The sequence below is a fragment of the Mobula birostris genome, chromosome 30, assembly GCF_030028105.1.
Source record: "Mobula birostris isolate sMobBir1 chromosome 30, sMobBir1.hap1, whole genome shotgun sequence".
In the NCBI taxonomy this organism is placed as follows: Eukaryota; Metazoa; Chordata; class Chondrichthyes; order Myliobatiformes; family Myliobatidae; genus Mobula; species Mobula birostris.
In genome coordinates, this window is record NC_092399.1 from 40,116,826 (window position 1) to 40,140,021 (window position 23,196).

Below are 23,196 nucleotides of genomic sequence, written 5' to 3' on the forward strand. Positions count from 1 at the left end.
GTTCTGGGACTCCCTGCTGAGTCTACAGGAACATGTCCAATTATAGGTTCATCTGTGCACTATTGTTTATTGGAAAATGACATTTCTGAAGCTAGCTCAGTTGCTGAATTTGTACAAAGCCCCTAAGCAGTGTAAAGATTTCTTCCATGTTCCAGTCTGTGGTCTGGCCTTGATTCTGAATTAGAACCCAACAGGGTTAAGGTTTGTGGTGTTCTACTTTGGCAAGAAGCAATGCCCATGCCCTGGCTTAACCCTGCCCACAGGGCTCTGACCTGCTCCTTTCTCCAGTTTCCTGTCTGCACAATACACCTGTGCCATGGCACTCCATTAACTGCTGGTCCAGCTCTAGGCACTAGAGGGCGCAGAACTTCCAAATCAGGGGAACAGTAGCTTGTAATTGATCAGTGATGAAATTAGAAAGCAGGTTTTCACACATTAGGAAGAGAATTTTGTGTTTTTTTGCGGCAGCAGTACAGTGCAGTACATACTTGTTCATTGTCCATTGAGAAATCTGGTGACAAATGGGAAGAAGCTGATCCTAAAACGCTGAATGTGTGTCTTTAAGCTCCTGTACTTTCTCACTGATGGTGGTAATGAGAAGATGGTATATCCTGGGTGGTGAAGGTCCTTAATGATGGATGCTGGCTTTTTAAGTCATCGCCTTTTGCATTGTAGTTTAATATGGAAGGAGGGGCCACAGTCAGCCACAGCACGTTTAAAAGATTTACTACCAGCACAATGTAAACTGACAGAGATTTCTTCCTTTATGTCCCTGCTTTAGGGTGTGGCTGGAATTAAAGGTGAAAAGGTAAGGTTTGTTTTACGTTTCTGTATTTCTGGGAAAATCCAGAATTTTCCACAGAGACAGTAGATGAAGGGGCTGATAATTATAACATTACTGCTGGACTTCAGTGTTTGCAATCTCCTGTGTGTCCAGTCTGAAGAGTGGGCCTCACACTCCCTGCACCTACTTCAGTGTTTGCGATCTGCTATGTGTCCAAACTGAATAGTGGGCCTCACACTCCCTGCACTACTGCCCACTCTGTCCATGTTGGGTCCCATAGATGGAGAGAGGGCAAGGAAGGCTGTGCCCTGCTCATGGTGGGAGAGAAGCTGTGGACATCCTCACCATCCACTATCCCCTGCTCTGTGTCCTGGCTCCTACCGCCTCTGGGCGACAGAGGTGATTGTGCTGGCGAGACTGCCTTGGGGAGGACTCCTGTGCGTAGAGGTGGATCCAGGTTCTGCAGGGCTTTGCGGGTTGGAGTTTGAGGTCTGTCTGCCTTACACAGGGTAGGGAGACTGGCAGTGAGTGCATGATGTCTGGCACTACCTGCTCACTGGGGGAGTTGGCAAGGTCGGAGCAGCTTAACGTATGGAGCAAGCAGAGGTCGTGCCCGCCACGGGGCCTTTCCTTGATTCAGGAAGATGTGCCATTACGTCCTGGGACGGTGTAGGCCAGGACCTCTCCCTTGTTCCAGGTGAAGCCTCATTCTGGGAATGATCCCCTAGGTGAGGAGTTTGTGGTGTGCTGATAGATACCTGGAAGTATCCATCAATTTTACCAACATATGGGAAATGATCACAATCCTGAATTCCAGGTGTGAACTACAGCATTGAAATGAAAAGGGAACCGTGTCAAATAATTCCAGACGTACTGTGTGTAACCTCTGGGGTACTGATTGGGACTGTTTGACAGGACTCTGTTTAGAGGCCTTCAATGTAGAGGGAATGTTCCCTTTGGAGTCCTTCTCACTGCAAAGTGAGCCTCACTGTGGAGTGACCCTTCCCTTTGGAGTCACCCTCAATGTAGAGGGAACCTCACTGTGGAGTGACCCTTCCCTTTGGAGTCACCCTCAATGTAGAGGGACCTTTGCTGTGGATGAACCTTCATGTAGAGGGACCCCTCAGCTGTGGAGTGAGAGCTCTCTGTAAGTTTCACCCTTCTGCCAGCCTGTTGCAGCAGGAAGAGGTGGATGACCATGTCTGCTCCTTCCCCCCACAGGGAGCAGCAGCTGAACCCTGTTTCTGTGTGTATGGGCCTCCGACTGAGCCAGGGGATGGACGACAGCCGGGAACTTCTGTAAGTACCATGTGGCAGTGTGCAGTGAGCACTGCGCCCTGTGTGCTTAGTATAGGGCTGGGCACTCCTGCTCATTGACACAGATTTTCACAGCATTAATTACAATTAAAATCAGAATCAGGTTTATTATCACTGGCATGTGATGGGAAATTTGTTAATTTAGCAGCAGCAGTTCAGTGCAGTATAAGAGAAGAGAAAAAAAATAATGATTAATAAGTAAATGAATAGATTTTAAAAAGTGCAAAATAAAAACAGAAATACTGTATATTAAGAAAAGTGAGGTAGTGAGGTAGGGTTCAATGTCTATTTAGGAATCGGATGGCAGAGGGAAAGAAGCTGTTCCTGAATCGTTGAGTGTGTGCCTTCAGGCTTCTGTACCCCCTACCTGGTGATAACAGTGAGAAAAGGGCATGGCCTGGGTGCTGGAGTCCTTAATAATGATGCTGCCTTTCTGAGGCACCACTCCTTGATGATGTCCTGGGTATTTTGTAGCTAAGATGGAGCTGACTAAATTTACAACCCTCTGCATCTTCTTTCGGTCCTGTGCAGTAGCCCCCCCCCCCACCTCCACACACACCAGACAGTGATGCAGCCTGTCAGAATGCCCTCCACAGTATGTCATCTATAGAAGTTTTTGAGTGTATTTGTTGACATGCCAAATCTCTTCAAACTCCTAATAAATTACAGTATAGCCACTGTCTTGCCTTCTTTATAACTACTTTGATATGTTGGGACCAAGTTAGATCTTCAGAGATCTTGACACCCAGGAACTTGAAACTGCTCACTCTCTCCCTTTCTGATCCCCCTATGTGGATTGGGATGTGTTCCCTTGTCTTACCCTTCCTGAAGTCCACAATCAACTCTTTTGTCTTACTGATGTTGAGTGTCCAGTTGTTGCTGTGGCACCATTCCACCAGTTGGCATATCTCACTCCTGTACGCTCTCTCGTCACCACCTGAGATTCTACAAGGAGGATATATTATCAGCAATCCGCAATGATTGTGATCTTCTGGTTAAGAAGTCAAGGATCCAATTGCAAAGGGACGTACAGGGGCTCAGGTTCTGCAACTTCTCAGGCAGAATTGTGGGAATGATGGTATTAACTACTGAGCTATAGTCAATGAATAGCATACTGACATAGGTGTCTGTATTGCAGATGGATACAAAGAGCAGACACAATGACCTCAGTGGCTGCTTGCTGCACTTCAGGGACAGAATTACTCAAACAGAGAATGTTTGAGTACAGATTAAGTGATATTGAAGAGTGTGGGATATTGAAGAAAGTTATCTGAGTGGATAGATGAGCAATTTCTCTTGGGTATGACCCGAGGATGAGGGACCCAGTCTAATGACAGAAGAAGCCCTTCCAATGGGGACTCTTCCCCACCTCACGGCTGCTGGGAGATTTGGCCACTGATGGCAAGCATTAGCTGAATCATTCATTTTAACCTGGAATTCTGAGCTTCCTACCCATTAGAAGAGCAGTATGAGCTGGTAGAAGGGGTGAGGTCGCACTTCAGCCATTATTTCAATGACTGGTGGAACGAACACTGCAACAGCAACCCTTGTTAAAGAGTTCTCACAACCAGCTGTTTCATGTTCAGCTGATAGATTGAGATGAGTAACAATGCCCACAGTCCAGGTCATTTGGCCTACGAGTGCCATGTTCCCTGTTTGATCCTGTGACTTCCCACGGAAAGGATGTGAGCATGGCATGTTCCCAGCCCTGTGCGGTTACTCAGACCTGACCTAATGCCTTTATTGTTGCCCCTGGACAGGGACAACACGGACTGCCGGGGGCTCCTGGTGATCGAACGATGTGGCCAATGGTGAGTTACACCCAACATTGGGGTGGTGCTCGTGGTCAGACAGTCCTGCAAAACGCTACATTCAGCTTCACTCCCGCGTATGAGTTCACATTAGAATTGACTTTTTCCTTTTTCTCTTTTTCAGGGCCCCCCCGGTCCTCCAGGGCCACCTGGACCACCTGGACCTCCCGGAGTCCCTGGGGGAATGGGACGGCAGGTAAGGCAGGAACTGAGGCAGAGTGTCTAAGCTTCACTCCACAAATCTGAACCTCACTTTCAACAGCATACACAAAACCCCTCACTTTCACACCGACACACTCCATACCCCGGACTTCAACACCGACACACTGAACACCCCTCACTATAACGCTGACACACTCTACACCCTCCACTGTAACACTGAAAAACAACACACCCCTCATTGTCACACCGATATACCCCACACCCCTCACTGTGACACCAACACACCCCACATCCCTCACTTTAACACTGACACACCCCATACCCCTCACTGTAACACCAACACACCCCACACCCCTCACTGTAACAATATCACACCCCATACCCCTCACCCCTCACTGTAACACCCGACACACCCCACACCCTCCACTGTAACACTGAAATACAACACACCCTTATTGTCACACCGATACACTCCACACCCCTCACTGTAACGCCAACACACCACACACCCCTCACGGTAACAATATCATACCCCACACCCCTCACTTTAACAATGTCACACCCCACACCCCCTGTTGTAATCCCGACACACTCCATACCCTGCACTTTAACAACCTTCACAGTAACACAGACACACCCTACACCCTCCACTGTAACACTGACAAACAACACACCCCTCATTGTCACATGACACACCCCACACCCCTCACTGTAACACCATCACACCCCACACCCCTTACTGTAACACTGACACACCCCACACCCCTCACTGTAACACCATCACACCCCACACCCCTCACTGTAACACTGACACACCCCACACCCCTCACTGTAACACCAACACACCCCACACCCCTCACTGTAACACAATCACACCCCACACCCCTTACTGTAACACTGACACACCCCACACCCCTCACTGTAACACCATCACACCCCACACCCCTCACTGTAACACCAACACACCACACACCCCTCACGGTAACAATATCACACCCCTCACCCCTCACTTTAACACTGACACACCCCATACACCTCACTGTAACACCCGACACACCCCACACCCCCTGTTGTAATCCCGACACACTCCACATCCTGCACTTTAACACCGACACACTGAACAACCCTCACTATAACACTGACACACTCTACACCCTCCACTGTAACACTGAAAAACAACACACCCCTCATTGTCACACCGACACTCCGCACACCCCTCACAGTAACAGTGACACACCCCACACCCCTCACTCTAACACTGACATACCCCACACCACTCACTGTATCAGTGATGCACACCCCACACCCCTCACTGTGACACCGACACACCCCAACCCCTCACCGTGATATCGACACACCCCACACCCCTCACTGTGACACCGACACACCCCACACCCCTCACTGTGACACCGACACACCCCACACCCCTCACTGTGATATCGACACACCCCACACCCCTCACTGTGACACCGACACACCCTACACCCCTCACTGTGATATCGACACACCCCACACCCCTCACTGTGACACTGACACACCCCACACCCCTCACTGTGACACTGACACACCCCACACCCCTCACTGTATCAGTGATGCACACCCCACACCCCTCACTGTGACACCGACGCACCCCACACCCCTCACTGTGCCACCGACACACCCCACACCCCTCACTGTGATATCGACACACCCCACACCCCTCACTGTATCAGTGATGCACACCCCACACCCCTCACTGTGACACCGACACACCCCACACCCCTCACTGTGCCACCGACGCACCCCACACCCCTCACTGTATCAGTGATACACACCACACAGCTGGACAGGGAAGGGTGCTTCCTTTGGTTTCCAGTTTTCAGAAACCCACTTAAACATGGGCCCTCATCTCCTTGGGTATCAGGGAAAAAGCCACCCTTCCTGTCAGGACTAAAGCAGACCGTCTCTACTGGATGCCTTCCTTGAGCCCACCCTATTGCCACTGGCACCTACCGTCCCCAGCACTGGGGTAACCCTTCCATCTAACACTGTGTTCACTTTTCTAGGGAATTCCCGGGAATGATGGCTTGCCAGGTGTGCCTGGGCTTCCGGGGGAAGTGGTAAGTACTGTAGTAATCAGTGTAAAGATCAATGGGAATGCTTTCCCAAATTCTGGTGATGACTGCAGCACCAGCCTGTCGATGCCCCTCCACACCGGGAGCTCCAGCCTCTGGAGACAGCTTCAGTTATGGTTCGCCATCAGCTCTCTGTCTTCTCTTGAGAATAGTGTGTGGTGGCACTCTTGAGAATAGTGTTATTAATCCTGATAAATAAGGTGTCTCCATGTGGGAGGGACTCCAGCTGAGGATCTGCGTTTCTCAGCTCTTTCAGATGATCAGAAACTCAGAGTCCTGTGACCGACTTGAACACCATCTGCCTTTTGCAGGAATTGGGTTAGAGTATGTACCAGTCTGGTTCTGTCCAACTCTGCCCCACTGGAATGTCTCTGAGGAGCTGGAGCAGTCTCCAGGACCCACAGGAACAGTCACCCCAGTCACTCACTCTGGCCATGGTTCCTCCACACAGCTTCACAGTGCCAGGGTTCCTTCTGCCTAATGCCAATGGTCCTCTGTGAGTTTGCAATTCGTCCAAGCTGCTTTCTTTCTGCAAGTTGTCAAATTAATGTAAATATTCCTACTATGCAGATCCTCTGCATAAAATTCATTCTTTAAACATTATTCCCCTCATTGACTAATCAGCAACATCATGCACACAATCTGTCTGTCAAAAAGTAAAACTTCAGATCCTGCAAATCTGAATGAAACTTAGAGAAGACTGGAATCACTCAGCAATTCAGGCAGTGTCCATGGAAGGAGAAGCAGGGTTAATGTTTCACACCAGTGACAATTAACGCTTCAAGAGAAGTGTATGCAAGTCATGGAGAAAGATAATTTTTGTCCCTGAGAGAGGTTCCTTCACTGGGATTTCAGCAGAGTAAGACGGGCTGGGAGAGGTGGTTTGGGAGCACTGTCTGGAGAGCAAAACAATATCTAGTAAGTGAGGTAGTAAGAGTTCAGAGTCAGCATATTCCTGGAACATAAAACATAGAATATCAGTGCACCATCCAGGCCCTCGTAGCTAATCTAACCCTTCCGTCTCACATAACTTTCCATTTTTCTTTCATCCAGGAGTTTCATAAATGCCCTATTGTATTGTGCTCTGCCATCCCCCATGGCAGAGTACTCCAGGCACTTATATTCTCTGTGGAGAAGAATTTACCTCTGACTTGCCAGCTATTTTTTCAAATTGCCTTAAAATGATGCCCTCTTGTATTAACCATTGGTCATTTGAAGACCAGCTAGCAAACAATATCAAAGTGGATAGAAACATAGAAAACCTACAGCACAATACAGGCCCTTTGGCTCACAAAGCTGTGCCGAGCATATCCTTACCTTAGAAATTACCTCGGTGGGGGGGATGTCACGTGATGCCGTGGGATTGAGATGTGTAAATCCAGCTGTCCCGTAAAAAATCAGCAAAGTACCATTTAAACAAAGCAAAGTGAATAAATACTTTCCGAAAACTACTTATAAGCTCCTCAAGACTATTTTACGATATGCCTCGCAAACCACAACAGAAGAAATCTGTTGTTGCGAAGTCGCTGCGAGATGGGAAGGAAAAAGGGCCTACTGCAGAGATGGAGCCTCGGATTCAGGTTGGATCTCCTTCGGAGGAGACGTATTTTATCTCTGACGTAGAAGAATGGGGAGCAATGGCGGCGGTAGCGGTCCCTAGGAAGAAGATGCCGGAATTGCGCATGCGCAAAGAAGTTGGCATGCGCAAATTGATACAACTCAAACTACAAGAACTGACAGCCACTGCAAGTGAAAGTGACAGAGTCAGAATTGGATTCTGCAGAGAATACAGATGAAGAAGAGGAGGAAGAATTGGAAGAGACTGGAAGTAAAGGATGTGATGCAGACATAAGAGAGGCTTTATTGCAAGTAATGGCTGAACTAAGAAAATTAAGAACAGAGCTTAGAGACATGAAGATGTGCTATGATAAAGCTATGAAAAGAGGACAAAATGGATAAGAAACTTCAAAAGTTGGAAAGAACAATGGAGCATATTAACGATAGAATGGAAAAACAGAAAATGATATGCTTGTCTGGAAAACAGAAATCGACTGTTGGAGAAAGTGGACGTGTTGGAAAATTTTAGTAGACGAATAATATTAAAATTGTTGGTCGTAAAGAAGGTATAGAGGGAGACAATCCAATAGAATTTTTTCAAAGATGGATCCCGGAAACTTTGCAAATGAAAGAGGAAGACCGATCAATTGAAATTGAGCAGGCACATAGAGCTGTAAGACCAAAACCACAAGATGACCAATATCCACGATCAATTTTAATAAAATTCTTAAGATTTCCAGACAAAGAAAGGATTCTACAGGCGGCTGCCCAAGCTGCCAAGAAGAGAAAAGGGCCATTGATGATAGAAGGAAAGAAAATTTTTTTCTACCCTGACATAAGTTATGAGCTTTTGAAGAGAAGGAAGAAATTTAATCCAGTGAAAAAAGTCCTATGGGATCACGGTTATCAATTTATATTGCGTTATCCTGCAATATAGATTTTTTTGGCTGGGGGAGAAAAAAGATTTTTTGACGATTACTGGAAAGCGGAGGAGTTTGTGTGAGATTCTTTGAATATTCACCAGATACAAGAACAAACCCAGGGGAGCGAGATGGATTGAAGATGAAGACTGGGTCAAGGAATAGACCTGCTGGATTTTTAAAGGCGGATGAATATATAAATATATTATTAATTATATGATGGAGGGGAAGGAAGGTTAAAATTTGAGGAATATTAGCTGGGAATAGTGATATTAATTTTATATATATATAATATACACACAATTTTTTGTTACGGGGGAGCTGGAAGAAATACTGACCAATCGCTACACTATTCATGTGTGCAAGCGTGGCAATAGCCACAACCCGCAAAATGGAGGGGGGTAGTGTTGTGTATCTTTTCATTCACAACATTACTAGGGGGCTATTTTGTTATTTCTCTTTTTGTATCATATCTATCTTTTATTTCTTTCTTTTTACCTGGATGATTGGGAGGGAAACACATAGCAACATGGTGAGGTTCAAAGAGATTCGCCAAGGAACTATGAGAGTTGAGAAGCTAAGTAATGTTTTAGATTGGAGTAACTTTAAGAATAATGACTAATTTTCTTATTGAAAAGAAGAATTTTTTGAGTTTTAATGTTAATGGACTTAATGGACTGGTGAAAAGAAAAAGAATCTTAACACATTAAGAAAATGAAGGTAGATTTAGCCGTCTTACAGGAAAAGCATTTAACAGAAACAGAACATCAGAAATTAAAGAGAGATTGGGTGGGTAGTGTTGTTGCAGTTTCATTTAATTCAAAAGTGAGGGGAGTAGCAATTTTGATCAATAAAACGTTACCAATTAGAATACAAAATATAATAACCGATTCTGCGGGGAGATATGTGATTATACACTGTCAACTTTTTTCTGAATTATGGACTTTCATGAATATTTATGCACCAAATGAAAATGATGCAAAATTCATACAAGAAGTTTTTTTGAATTTGGCTGATGCACATGAAAAAATATTAATAGGAGGAGATTTTAATTTTTGCCAAGACCCAGGCTTAGATAGATCAACTAAGGCTGTCACAAAATCAAAGGTAGTAAAACTAACATTATCATTGATGAAAGATTTAAATTTGATTGATATATGGAGAAGAATTAATCCTAAAGAAAGAGACTATTCGTTCTATTCTCATAGACACAAAACTTATTCAAGGATAGATCTTTTCCTATTATCAATGCATATTCAACACAGAGTAAAAAAATATGGAATATAAAGCAAGAATATTGTCAGATCATTCTCTATTAATGACAATGATAATGACTGATAAGGAAGAAACATAGAAAATAGGTGCAGGAGTAGGCCATTTGGCCCTTCAAGCCTACACCGCCATTTATTATGATCATGGCTGATCATCCAACTCAGAACCCTGCACCAGCCTTCCCTCCATACCCCCTGATCCCCGTAGCCACAAGGGCCATATCTAACTCCCTCTTTAATATAGCCAATGAACCGGCCTCAACTGTTTCCTGTGGCAGAGAATTCCACAGATTCACCACTCTCTGTGTGAAGAAGTTTTTCCTAATCTCAGTCCTAAAAGGCTTCCCCTTTATCCTCAAACTGTGACCCCTCGTTCTGGACTTCCCCAACATCGGGAACAATCTTCCTGCATCCAGCCTGTACAATTCCTTTAGGATTTTATACGTTTCAATCAGATCCCCCCTCAATCTTCTAAATTCCAACGAGTACAAGCCTAGTTCATCCAGTCTTTCTTCATATGAAAGTCCTGCCATCCCAGGAATCAATCTGGTGAACCTTCTTTGTACTCCCTCTATGGCAAGGATGTCTTTCCTCAGATTAGGGGACCAAAACTGCACACAATACTCCAGGTGTGGTCTCACCAAGGCCTTGTACAACTGCAGTAGTACAAGGAGTGGCTTATAGATGGAGATTTAATTCAACATTATTAAAACATCAAGATTTTTGTGATTTTATGAAAAAGCAGATCCAATTTTTTTTGGATACAAACTCTCATTCAGTGGATGATAAATTTATACTATGGAATGCGATGAAAGCATATTTGAGGGGTCAGATAATAAATTATACATTTAAAATTAAGAAAAAATATATGGCAGAACTAGATCAACTGGAAAAAGAGATTACAAAATTAGAAAAAGAATCTCAAAGACATATGACAGAAGAAAAACGAAAGCAACTTTTCAATAAGAAGTTACAACATAATACGCTTCAGACATACAGAATGGAAAAAGCAATCATAAGAACTAAGCAAAGATATTATAAGTTAGGTGAGACAGCATATAAAATTCTTGCTTGGCAGTTGAAAACAGAACAAGCTTCCAAAACGATAAATGCAATTAGAACAAGTGCAAATAAAATTACTTATAAACCTTTAGAAATTAATGAAACCTTCAGAAGTTTCTATTCTGAATTATATCAATCAGAATCACAAAATGATGTTAATGAGATAGAAAGGTTTTTATCACAGGTAACTCTTCCAAAATTGAATTCGGAAGAACAGAAGGGATTAGATATGCCTTTTACATTAAAAGAGGTTGAAGAAGCTTTAGCATCACTCCAAAGTAATAGATCTCCAGGAGAAGAAGGTTTTCCACCTGAATTTTATAAAAAGTTTAAAGATTTATTATTTCCTCCCTTTATGGAGTTAATACGTCAAGCAGAAAAAATACATAAACTCCCAGAATCTTTTTCAACAGCGATTGTAATAGTATTGCCAAAAAAAGACAGAGATCCTTTAAAACCAATATCATACAGGCCGATTTCTTTGTTGAACACAGATTATAAAATAATAGCAAAAATTTTAACGAATAGACTATCTAAATATTTACCAAAATTAATACATATGGATCAAACAGGATTTATTAAAAATAGACAATTGGCGGATAATGTAACTCAGCTACTCAGTATAATTCATTTGGCACAAAAAAGGGAGGAGATGAGTATAGTAATAGCCTTGGATGCAGAAAAAGCATTTGATAGATTGGAATGGGATTTTTTATTTAAATTATTAGAAAAATATGGGTTAGGAACATAGAAAAAAAACCATAGAAACTACAGCACAGAAACAGGCCTTTTGGCCCTTCTTGGCTGTGCCGATCCATTTTCCGCCTAGTCCCACTGACCTGCACACGGACCATATCCCTCCATACACCTCCCATCCATGTATCTGTCCAATTTATTCTTAAATGTTATTAAAGAACCGGTAATTACCACCTCATCTGGCAGCTCATTCCACACTCCCACCACTCTTTGTGTGAAGAAGCCCCCCCCAATGTTCCCTTTAAACTTTTCCCCCCTCACCCTTAACCCATGTCCTCTGGTGTTTTTTTCCCCTTGCCTCAGTGGAAAAAGCCTGCTTACATTCACTCTATCTATACCCATGATAATTTTATATACCTCTATCAAATCTTCCCTCATTCTTCTACGCTCCAGGGAAAAAAGTCCTAACCTATTCAACCGTTCTCTGTAACTGAGTTTCTCAAGTCCCGGCAACATCCTTGTAAACCTTCTCTGCACTCTTTCAACCTTATTTATATCCTTCCTGTAATTTGGTGACCAAAACTGAACACAATACTCCCGATTCGGCCTCACCAATGCCTAATACAACCTCATCATAACATTCCAGCTCTTATACTCAATACTTTGATTAATAAAGGCCAATGTACCAAAAGCTCTCCTTATGACCCTATCTACTTGTGACGCCACTTTTAGGGAATTTTGTATCTGTATTCCCAGATCCCTCTATTCTACTGCACTCCTCAGTGCCTTACCATTAACCCTGTATGTTCTACCTTGGTTTGTCCTTCCAAAGTGCAATACCTCGCACTTGTCTGTATTAAACTTCATTTGCCATTTTTCAGCCCATTTTTCCAGCTGGTCCAAGTCCCTCTGCAGGCTCTGAAAACCTTCCTCACTGTCTACTACACCTCCAATCTTTGTATCATCATCAAATTTGCTGATCCAATTTACCACATTATCATCCAGATCATTGATATAGATGACAAGTGACAATGGACCCCAGCACTGACCCCTGTGGCACACTACTAGTCACAGGCCTCCACTCAGAGAAGCAATTCTCTACCACCACTCTTTGGCTTCTTCCATTGAGCCAATGTCTAATCCAGTTTACCACCTCTCCATGTATACCTAGCGACTGAATTTTCCTAACTAACCTCCCATGCCGGACCTTGTCAAAGGCCTTACTGAAATCCATGTACACAATATCCACTGCCTTCCCTTCATCCACTTTCCTGGTAACCTCCTCGAAAAACTCCAATAGATTGGTCAAACATGACCTGCCACGCACAAAGCCATGTTGACTCTCCCTAATAAGTCCCTGTCTATCCAAATGCTTGTAGATTCTGTCTCTTAGTACTCCCTCCAATAACTTACCTACTACCGACGTTAAACTCACGGGCCTATAATTTCCCGGATTACTTTTCGATCCTTTTTTAAACAACGGAACAACATGAGCCACTCTCCAATCCTCCGGCACCTCACCCGTAGACAGCGACATTTTAAATATTTCTTCCAGGGCCCCTGCAATTTCAACACTAGTCTCCTTCAAGGTCCGAGGGAACACTCTGTCACGTCCTGGGGATTTATCCACTTTAATTTTCCTCAAGACAGCAAGCACCTCCTCCTTTTCAATCTGTACAGTTTCCATGATCTCACTACTTGATTCCTTCAATTCCAAAGACTTCATGCCAGTTTCCTTAGTAAATATAGATGCAAAAAACCTACTTAAGATCTCCCCCATTTCCTTTGGTTTCGCACATAGTCGACCACTCTAATCTTCAAGAGGACCAAATTTATCCCTTACAATCCTTTTGCTCTTAATATACCTGTAAGAACATCTTTTATAAACTGGATTAAAACTTTAAATACTAACCCTAATGCTAAAGTAATGACAAATACTCAAATTCCAACACCATTCCAGTTAAAAAGGTCAACTAGACAAGGTTAACAACAGGAATTCTGCAGATGCTGGAAATTCAAGCAACACACATCAAAGTTGCTGGTGAACGCAGCAGGGCAAGCAGCATCTGTAGGAAGAGGTGCAGTCGACGTTTCAGGCCGAGACCCTTCGTCAGGACTAACTGAAGGAAGAGTGAGTAAGGGATTTGAAAGATGGAGGGGGAGGGGGAGATCCAAAATGATAGGAGAAGACGGGAGGGGGAGGAATAGAGCCAAGAGCTGGACAGGTGATAGGCAAAAGGGGATACGAGAGGATCATGGGACAGGAGGACCGGGAAGGAAGACGGGGGGGGGTGGGGGGGCGGGGTACCCAGAGGATGGACAAGAGGTATATTCAGAGGGACAGAGGGAGAAAAAGGGGAGTGAGAGAAAGAATGTGTGCATAAAAATAAGTAACAGATGGGGAACGAGTGGGAGGTGGGGCCTTAGCGGAAGTTAGAGAAGTCGATGTTCATGCCATCAGGTTAGAGGCTACCCAGACAGAATATAAGGTGTTGTTCCTCCAACCTGAGTGTGACTTCACCTTTACAGTAGAGGAGGCCGTGGATAGACATGTCAGAATGGGAATGGGATGTGGAATTAAAATGTGTGGCCACTGGTCCTTATATACTTCCATCCCCCATCAGGAAGGTCTCAAAGCTCTACGCTTTTTGGATTCCAGACCTAATCAGTTCCCCTCTACCATCACTCTGCCCCGTCTAGCGGAATTAGTCCTTACTCTTAATAATTTCTCCTTTGGCTCCTCCCACTTCCTCCAAACTGAAGGTGTAGCTATGGGCACCCGTATGGGTCCTAGCTATGCCTGCCTTTTTGTTGGGTTTGTGGAACAATCTATGTTCCGTGCCTATTCTGGTATCTGTCCCCCACTTTTCCTTCGCTACATCAACGACTGCATTGGTGCTGCTTCCTGCACGCATGCAGAACTCGTTAACTTTATTAACTTTGCCTCCAACTTTCACCCTGCCCTCAAGTTTACCTGGTCCATTTCCGACACCTCCCTCCCCTTTCTAGATCTTTCTGTCTCTGTCTCTGGAGACAGCTTATCCACTGATGTCTACTATAAGCCTACTGACTCTCACAGCTATCTGGACTATTCCTCTTCTCACCCTGTCTCTTGCAAAAATGCCATCCCCTTCTCGCAATCTCGCAATTCCTCCGTCTCCGCCGCATCTGCTCTCAGGATGAGGCTTTTCATTCTAGGACGAGGGAGATGTCTTCCTTTTTTAAAGAAAGGGGCTTCCCTTCCTCCACTATCAACTCTGCTCTTAAACGCATCTCCCCCATTTCACGTACATCTGCTTTCACTCCATCCTCCCGCCACCCCACTAGGAATAGGGTTCCCCTGGTCCTCACCTTCCACCCCACCAGCCTCCGGGTCCAACATATTATTCTCCGTAACTTCCGCCACTTCCAACGGGATCCCACCACTAAGCACACCTTTCCCTCCCTCCCCCCTCTGCATTCCGCAGGAATCGCTCCCTACACAACTCCCTTGTTCATTCGTCCTCCCCATCCCTCCCCACTGATCTCCCTCCTGGCACTTATCCATGTAAGCAGAACAAGTGCTACACATGCCCTTACACTTCCTCCCTTACCACCATTCAGGGCCCCAAACAGTCCTTCCAGGTGAGGCAACACTTCACCTGTGAGTCGACTGGGGTGATATACTGCGTCCGGTGCTCCCGATGTGGCCTTGTATATATTGGCGAGACCCAACGCAGACTGGGAGACCGCTTTGCTGAATGTCTACGTTCTGCCCGCCAGAGAAAGCAGGATCTCCCAGTGGCCACACATTTTAATTCCACATCCCATTCCCATTCTGACATGTCTATCCACGGCCTCCTCTACTGTAAAGATGAAGCCACATTCAGGTTGGAGGAACAACACCCTATTTTCCATCTGGGTAGCCTCCAACCTGATGGCATGAACATCGACTTCTCTAACTTCTGCTAAGGCCCCACCTCCTCCTCGTACCCCATCTGTTACTTATTTTTATGCACACATTCTTTCTCTCAGTCTCCTTTTTCTCCCTCTGTCCCTCTGAATATACCTCTTGCCCATCCTCTGAGTCCCCCCCCCACCCCCCCGTCTTTCTTCCCGGACCTCCTGTCCCATGATCCTCTCGTATCCCCTTTTGCCTATCACCTGTTCAGCTCTTGGCTCTATCCCTCCCCCTTCTGTCTTCTCCTATCATTTTGGATCTCCCTCTCCCCCTCCAACTTTCAAATCCCTTACTCACTCTTCCTTCAGTTAGTCCTGACGAAGGGTCTCAGCCTGAAACGTCGACTGCACCTCTTCCTACAGATGCTGCTTGGCCTGCTGCGTTCACCAGCAACTTTGATGTGTGTAACTAGACAAGGTTGTCCATTATCACCTGCTTTATTTGTACTGGCAATAGAGCCATTAGCAGAACTAATTAGAATTGATCCAGATATTATGGGTTTTAGAGTTAATCAGGAGGAATATAAAATTAATCTTTTTGCTGATGATGTTTTGATTTGCTTAACAAATCCACAGCATTTGTTACATAAATTATCTTCTAGATTGGATGAATATGGGAAAGTATCAGGGTATAAAATAAATTGGGATAGAAGTTAAATTTTACCTCTTACTAAGGGAGACTATAGCCAATGTCGATTAGCAACCCAATTTAGATGGCCGGTAAATGGTATAAAGTATTTAGGTATAAGACTTGATAATGATGTAAAGAATTTATATAGATTTAATTATTTCCCATTATTGAAAAAAATGCAAGAAGATCTTGACAAATGGATGATACTACCAATAACATTAGTGGGTAGAGTCAATGTTGTAAAAATGAATATATTTTAGATTACAGTATTTGTTTCAAACATTACCAATACAATTGCCACAGAAATTTTTTCAAGAGTTAAATAAATGTGTGAGAAAATTTCTTTGAAAAGGTAAGATGTCAAGAATATCATTGGAAAAGTTGACATGTAAATTTGAGTTAGGAGGGTTACAACTTCCAAACTTTAAGAATTATTATAAAGCAAATCAACTTAGATTTACTGCATCTTTCTTTGATGATCGAAAACCGGCATGGATTAGAATAGAATTAGATAAGATAGGGGAAAATACACCCGAAGATTTTATATATAAATGGGAATCTAAATGGATACGGGAAAAGAAAGAAAGAATCTCCTATATTAAAACATTTGATTGATCTATGGAATAAGATAAATGTTGATAATGAAATAAAGAAATCTTTATTAGCAAGGAGACCTTTGTTCCAAAATAGACTTATTCCTTTTACAATGGATAATCGACTTTTATATAATTGGCACCAAAAAGGGATTAGATCTATAGGAGACTGTTATGAACGAGGTATATTGATGTCATTTGAACAACTAAAGAATAAATATAAAATATCAAGTAACACTTTCTTTTGTTACCTTCAATTAAGGGCTTACTTAAAAGGCAAATTGGGTCAAACAATGTTTTTGCCAAAACCCAATGAAATTGAAATTTTAATTCAAAAAGGAAAAATTAAAAAAATTATTTCTTGTATGTACAATTTGATTCAAAAACAGACAATTAAACAAGGAATCCACAAGTCAAAACAAAAATGGGAAACAGATCTGAATATTAATATTGATGAAACAAATTGGTCAAGACTGTGTCTTGACAGTATGACAAATACAATAAACATTCGACTTAGATTAGTACAATATAATTTTTTACACCAATTATATATTACACCACAAAAAATAAATAGATTAAATTCAAATTTATCTGATCAATGCTTTCGGTGTAATCAAGAAATTAGTACTTTCTTACATTCTACTTGGTCTTGTTCTAAAATTCAACCTTTTTGGATAAATTTAAGAGTCTTATTGGAACAAATTACTGGAACTCAACTTCCACATAACCCTGTTTTATTTCTATTAGGTGATATTGAAGGGATAAAACCAAAACTTAATTTGAATAAATATCAGAAAGAATTCATAAAAATTGCATTGGCAGTAGCTAAGAAGGCTATAACAGTTACTTGGAAATCCGATTCGTATTTAAGTATGAACCGTTGGAACAATGAAATGGCTAGTTCTATTCCACTCAAAAAAAATTACTTATAATTTAAGAGATAAATATGAAACATTTTTGAATATTTGGCGCCCTTATTTACAAAAGATAGGATGGCATATTTAGTTGCTCCGATGATAAAGATGTTGGTCCCTTGGGGAAAGTAATAAATAAATATACTAAATTTATTTTGAATCCCATGGAGCATGTGGAAACTTTCCAATATCTTGGCAGTTTTTTTTCTTCTTTCTTGCTTTCTTGTTTTTTCGGGTAGGAGTATATATCAGGGGGAAGGGTTAAGGGGAGGGGGGAGGGTAGACATTATCTTTTCATGTATTCACTTTGAAAATTCAATAAAAATTATATTTAAAAAAAAGAAATTACCTCGGGTTATCCTCTATTTTTCTATTTTTCTAAGCTCCATGTACCTATCCGGGAGTCTCTTTAAAGACCCTATCGTATCCACCTCCACCACTGTCTCTGGCAGCCCATTCCACGCACTCACCATGTAAAAAACTTTCCCCAGACCTACTTCAAGCACCTTAAAACTGTGCCCTGGCATGCTAGCCATTTCAGCCCTGGGAAAAAGCCTCTGACTATCCACACGATCAATGCCTCTCATCATCTTATACACCTCTATCAAGTCACCTCTCATCCTCCGTCGCTCCAAAGTGAATTGTAATATACAATCACCATGATCTTTTTCTGCAGTGAATACTGAAGTAAGGTATTCATTAAGTACCTCTGCTGTCTCCTCCAGTTCCATACACACTTTTCCACTGTCACACTTGATTGGTCCTATTCTGTCACGTTTTATCCTCTTGCTCTTCACATACTTGTAGAATGCCTTGGGGTTTTCCTTAATCCTATCCGCCAAGACTTTCTCATAGCCCCTACCAGCTTTCGCCTTCCCACCCTCACCCCACCTTCTTTATAGGGCTTCTGCCCCCTCCCTCTAGAGTCCTGACAAAGGGTTCCGGCCTGAAACATTGACTGATCATTTCCATGGATGCTGCCTGGCCTGCTGAGTTCCTCCAGCGTGTTGTGAGACCAGTTAGCCTGACTTCAGTGGTTGGGAAGATGTTGGAGTCAATTGTTAAGGATGAAGTTATGGAGTACTTGGTGATACAGGACAAGACAGGGCAAAATCAGCTGGTTTCCTTAAGGGAACATTTTGCCTGATGAACCTGTTAGAATTCTTTGAAGAGATTACAAGTAAGATAGATTAAAGGGGTTGTAGTTGATGCTGTATACTTAGACTCTCAGAAGGCCTTTGACAAGGTCCCGCACATGAGACTGCTTACCAAGTTAAGAGCCCATGGTATTATAGGAATGTTACTGGCATGGTTAGAGCATTGGCTGATTGGTAGGAGGCAGCAAGTGGGAATAGATGGATCCTTGCTTGGTTGGCTGCCAGTGACTAGTGGTGTTCCGCAGGAATCGGTGTTGGAACCACTTCTTTTCATGCTACATTTCAATGATTTAGATGATGGAATAGATAGCTTTGTTTCCAAGTTTGCAGCTGACACAAAGGTTGGTGGAGAGGCAGTATTTTGCATCAGTCTTCACTGTGGAAGACACCAACAGTATGCCACAAATTAAAGAGTGTTAGGAGCCAGAGATGAATATATTAAAGAGAAGGTGCTTGGGAAAAATGGAAAGTCTGAAGGCAGGGAAATCACTTCGACCAGATGGACTACAGCCAAGGGTTCTAAAAGAGGTATTTGAAGTGAATGGAGAGGTATTACTAATGATCTTTCAAGAATCACTAGATTCTGGAATGGTTCTGGAAGACTGGAAAATTGCAAATGTCACTCCACTCTTTAAGGGTGAGGGAGGCAAAAGACAGGAAATTATAGGTCAGTTAGCCTGACTTCAGTAGTTTGGAAAATGTTGGAGTCCATTATTAAGACCATAGACTAAGGAGAAGAACTGGACCCATTGATCCTAGTCCGCCATTCCATCATGGCTGATTTATTATCCCTCTCAAACCTATACTCCTACCTTCCTTCCATCATCTTTGATGCCCTGACTAATCAAGAACCTATCAAACTGCTGTTTAAATGTATCCAATGACTTGGTTTTTAAAGGCATTGTGGCAACGAATTCCTCAGGTTCACCACCCTCTGGCTAAAGAAATTCCTCTTCATCTAAATGGAATTCCCTCTATTCTGAGACTGTCCTAGGAAACATATTCTCTGCATCCACTCTATCTTAGCCTATCTATTAATGAGGTTTCTGGGTACTTGGAGGCACATGATAAAATAGGCCAACGTCAACATTGTTTTCTAAAGGGGAAATCTTCCCTGACAAATCTGTTGGAATTATTTGAGGAAATAACAGGCAGTATAGATAAAGGAGAGTCAGCGGATATTGTTTATTTGGATTTTTCGGTGCTCACATGAGGCAGCTAAGCAAGATAAGGACCCATGGTATTACAGGAAAGATACCAGCATGGGTGGAAGGAGACCGAGTGGGAGTAAAGAGGATCTTCTTTGATTTGCTGCTGATGATTAGTGGTGTTCCACAGAAGTTGGTGTTGGGACTATTTCTTTTCACATTATATGTCAATGATTTAGATTATGGATTTGATGGATTTGTAGCCATGTTTGCAAACGATACAAGGGTGGATGGAGGAACAAGTAGTGTTAAGGAAGCAGGAGATGCAGAAGGACTTAGACAGTTTAGGAGAATAGAAACATAGAAAATTGACAGCACAATACAGGCCCTTCAGCCCACAAAGCTGTGCCAAACATGTCCTTACCTGAGAAATTACTGAGGGTTACCCATGACCCCCTGTTTTTCTGAGCTCCATATACCTATCCAGGAGTCTTGTAAAAGACCCTATCATATCCGCCTCCACCCCATCACCGGCAGCCCATTCCATGCACTCACCGCGCTCTGTGTAAAAAAAATTTACCCTGATATCTCCTCTGTACCTATTTCCAAGTACCTTAAAACTGTGCTCTCTCGTGCCAGCTATTTCAGCCCTGGGAAAAAGCCTCTGACTATCCATATGATCAATGCCTCTCATCATCTTATACAGCTCTATCAGGTCATCTCTCATCCTCTGCCACTCCAAGGAGAAAAGGCCAAGTTCACTCAACCTATTCTCATAAGGCATGCTCCCCAATCCAGGCAACATCCTTGTAAATCTTCTCTGCACCTTTTCTAAAGTTTCTACATCCTTCCTGTAGTGAGGCGACCAGAACTGAGCACAGTACTCCAAGTAGGGTCTGACCAGGGTCCTATATAGCTGTAACATTACCTCTCGGCTCCTAAACTCAGTCCCAAGATTGATGAAGGCCAATGCACTGTATGCTTTTATAACCACAAAGTCAAGCTGCACGGCAGCCTTGAGTGTCCTATGGACTTGGACCCCAAGATCCCTCTGATCCTCCACACCACCAAGAGTCTTACCATTAATGCTATATTCTGTCATCATATTTGACCTACCAAAATGAACCACCTCACACTTATCTAGGTTGAACTCCATCTACCAATTCTCAGCCCATTTTTGCATCATATCAATGTCCTGCTGTAACCTATGTCCACACAATCCACAGCACCTCCAACCTTTGTGTCATCAGCAAATTTACTAACTCATCCCTCCACTTCTTCATCCAGGTCATTTATAAAAATCACGAAGAGTAGGGGTCCCAGAACAGATCCCTGAGGCACACCACTGGTGACCGAACTCCATGCATAATATGACCCGTCTACAACCACTCTTTGCCTTCTGTGGGCAAGCCAGTTCTGGATCCACAAAGCAATTTCCCTTTGGATCCCATGCCTCCTCACTTTCTCAATAAGTCTTGCATGGAGTATCTGTCAAATGCCTTGCTGAAATCCATATACACTACATCTACTGCTCTACCATCATCAATGTGTTTGGTCATATCCTCAAAAAATTCAATCAGGCTCGTAAGGCATGACCTGCCTTTGACAAAGCCATGCTGATTATTCCTAATCATATTATGCCTCAGCAAATGTTCATAAATCCTGCCTCTCAGGATGTTCTCCATCAACTTACCAACCACTAAAGTAAGGCTCACTGGTCTATAATTTCCTGGCTATCTTTACTCCCTTTCTTTAATAATGGAACAACATCCGCAATCCTCCGGAACCTCTCCTATCCCCATTGATGATGCAAAGATGATTGCCAGAGGCTCAGCAGTTCCCTCCCTCGCCTCTCACAGTGGCCTGGGCTACATCTCGTCCGGTCCTGGTTGCTTATCAAACTTGATGCTTTCCAAAAGCTCCTGCACATCCTCTTTATTAATATCTACATTCTCAATCTTTTCAGTCCGCTGTAAGTCATCCCTACAATCGCCAAGATCCTTTTCTGTAGTGGATACTGAAGCAAAGTACTCATTAAGTACCTCTGCTATCTCCTCCAGTTCCATACACACTTTTCCACTGTCACACTTGATTGGTCCTATTCCCTCATGTATTATCCTCTTGCTCTTAACATACTTGTGGAATGCCTTGGGGTTTTCCTTAATCCTGTCCAGCAAGGCCTTCTCATGGCCCCTTCTGGCTCTCCTAATTTCTTTCCTAAATGCTTTCCTAACTTGTTTGTTCCTATCCCTCTCCAATGCTATGGTAAAGGAGATAGAGTTGTGATCACTATCTCCAAAATGCTCTCCCGCTGAGAGATCTGACACCTGACCAGGTTCATTTCCCAATACCAAATGAGGTACAGCCTCTCCTCTTGTAGGCTTATCTACATATTGTTTCAAGAAACCTTCTTGAACACACCTAACAAACTCCACCCCACCTAAACCCCTTGCCCTAGGGAGATGTCAATCGATATTTGGGAAATTAAAATCTCCCACCACGACAACCCTGTTATTATTACACCTTTCCAGAATCTGTCTCCCTATCTGTTCCTCAATGTTCCTGTTACTATTGGGTGGTCTATAAAAAACACCCAGTAGGGTTATTGACCCCTTCCGGTTCCTAACTTCCACCCACAGAGACTCCGTAGACAATCTATCCATGTCTTCCTCCTTTTCTGCAGCCATAACACTATCTCTGATCAACAGTGCCACACCCCACCTCTTTTGCCTCCCTCCCTGTCCTTTCTGAAACATCTAAAGCCTGGCACTTGAAGTAACTATTCCTGCCCCTGAGCCATCCAAGTCTCTGTAATGGCCACAACATCATAGCTCCAAGTACTGATCCACGCTCTAAGCTCATGCGCTTTGTTCATAATACTCCTTGCCTTAAAATAGACATATCTCAAACCTTCGGTCTGAGCGCGTCCCTTCTCGATCATCTGCCTATCTTCCCTCTTGCACTGTCTCCAAGCTTTCTCTATTTGTGAGTGAGTTAACCACCTCTTCCGCCATCTCTTCAGTTTGGGTCCTACCCCCCCCCCGTTTCTTTTCAATATTTTTTATTAGTTTCTACATAGAAGAATACAGTACAAGAAAGTTTATATAAAAGGTCAAAAAT

At 43.3% G+C, this 23,196-nt stretch overlaps 1 protein-coding gene across 1 annotated transcript in view; it reads left to right on the top strand.

Moving 5' to 3' along the window:
• col16a1 (collagen, type XVI, alpha 1) overlaps nucleotides 1–23,196 on the top strand; it is a 401,818-nt gene that overhangs the window by 288,157 nt on the left and 90,465 nt on the right. Inside the window, exons 37-41 of the mRNA XM_072247276.1 lie at nucleotides 782–808; nucleotides 2,006–2,083; nucleotides 3,862–3,912; nucleotides 4,037–4,108; nucleotides 6,120–6,173. Of these exons, the coding sequence (XP_072103377.1) occupies nucleotides 782–808; nucleotides 2,006–2,083; nucleotides 3,862–3,912; nucleotides 4,037–4,108; nucleotides 6,120–6,173 (282 nt within the window). The remainder of the gene's footprint in view (nucleotides 1–781; nucleotides 809–2,005; nucleotides 2,084–3,861; nucleotides 3,913–4,036; nucleotides 4,109–6,119; nucleotides 6,174–23,196) is intronic.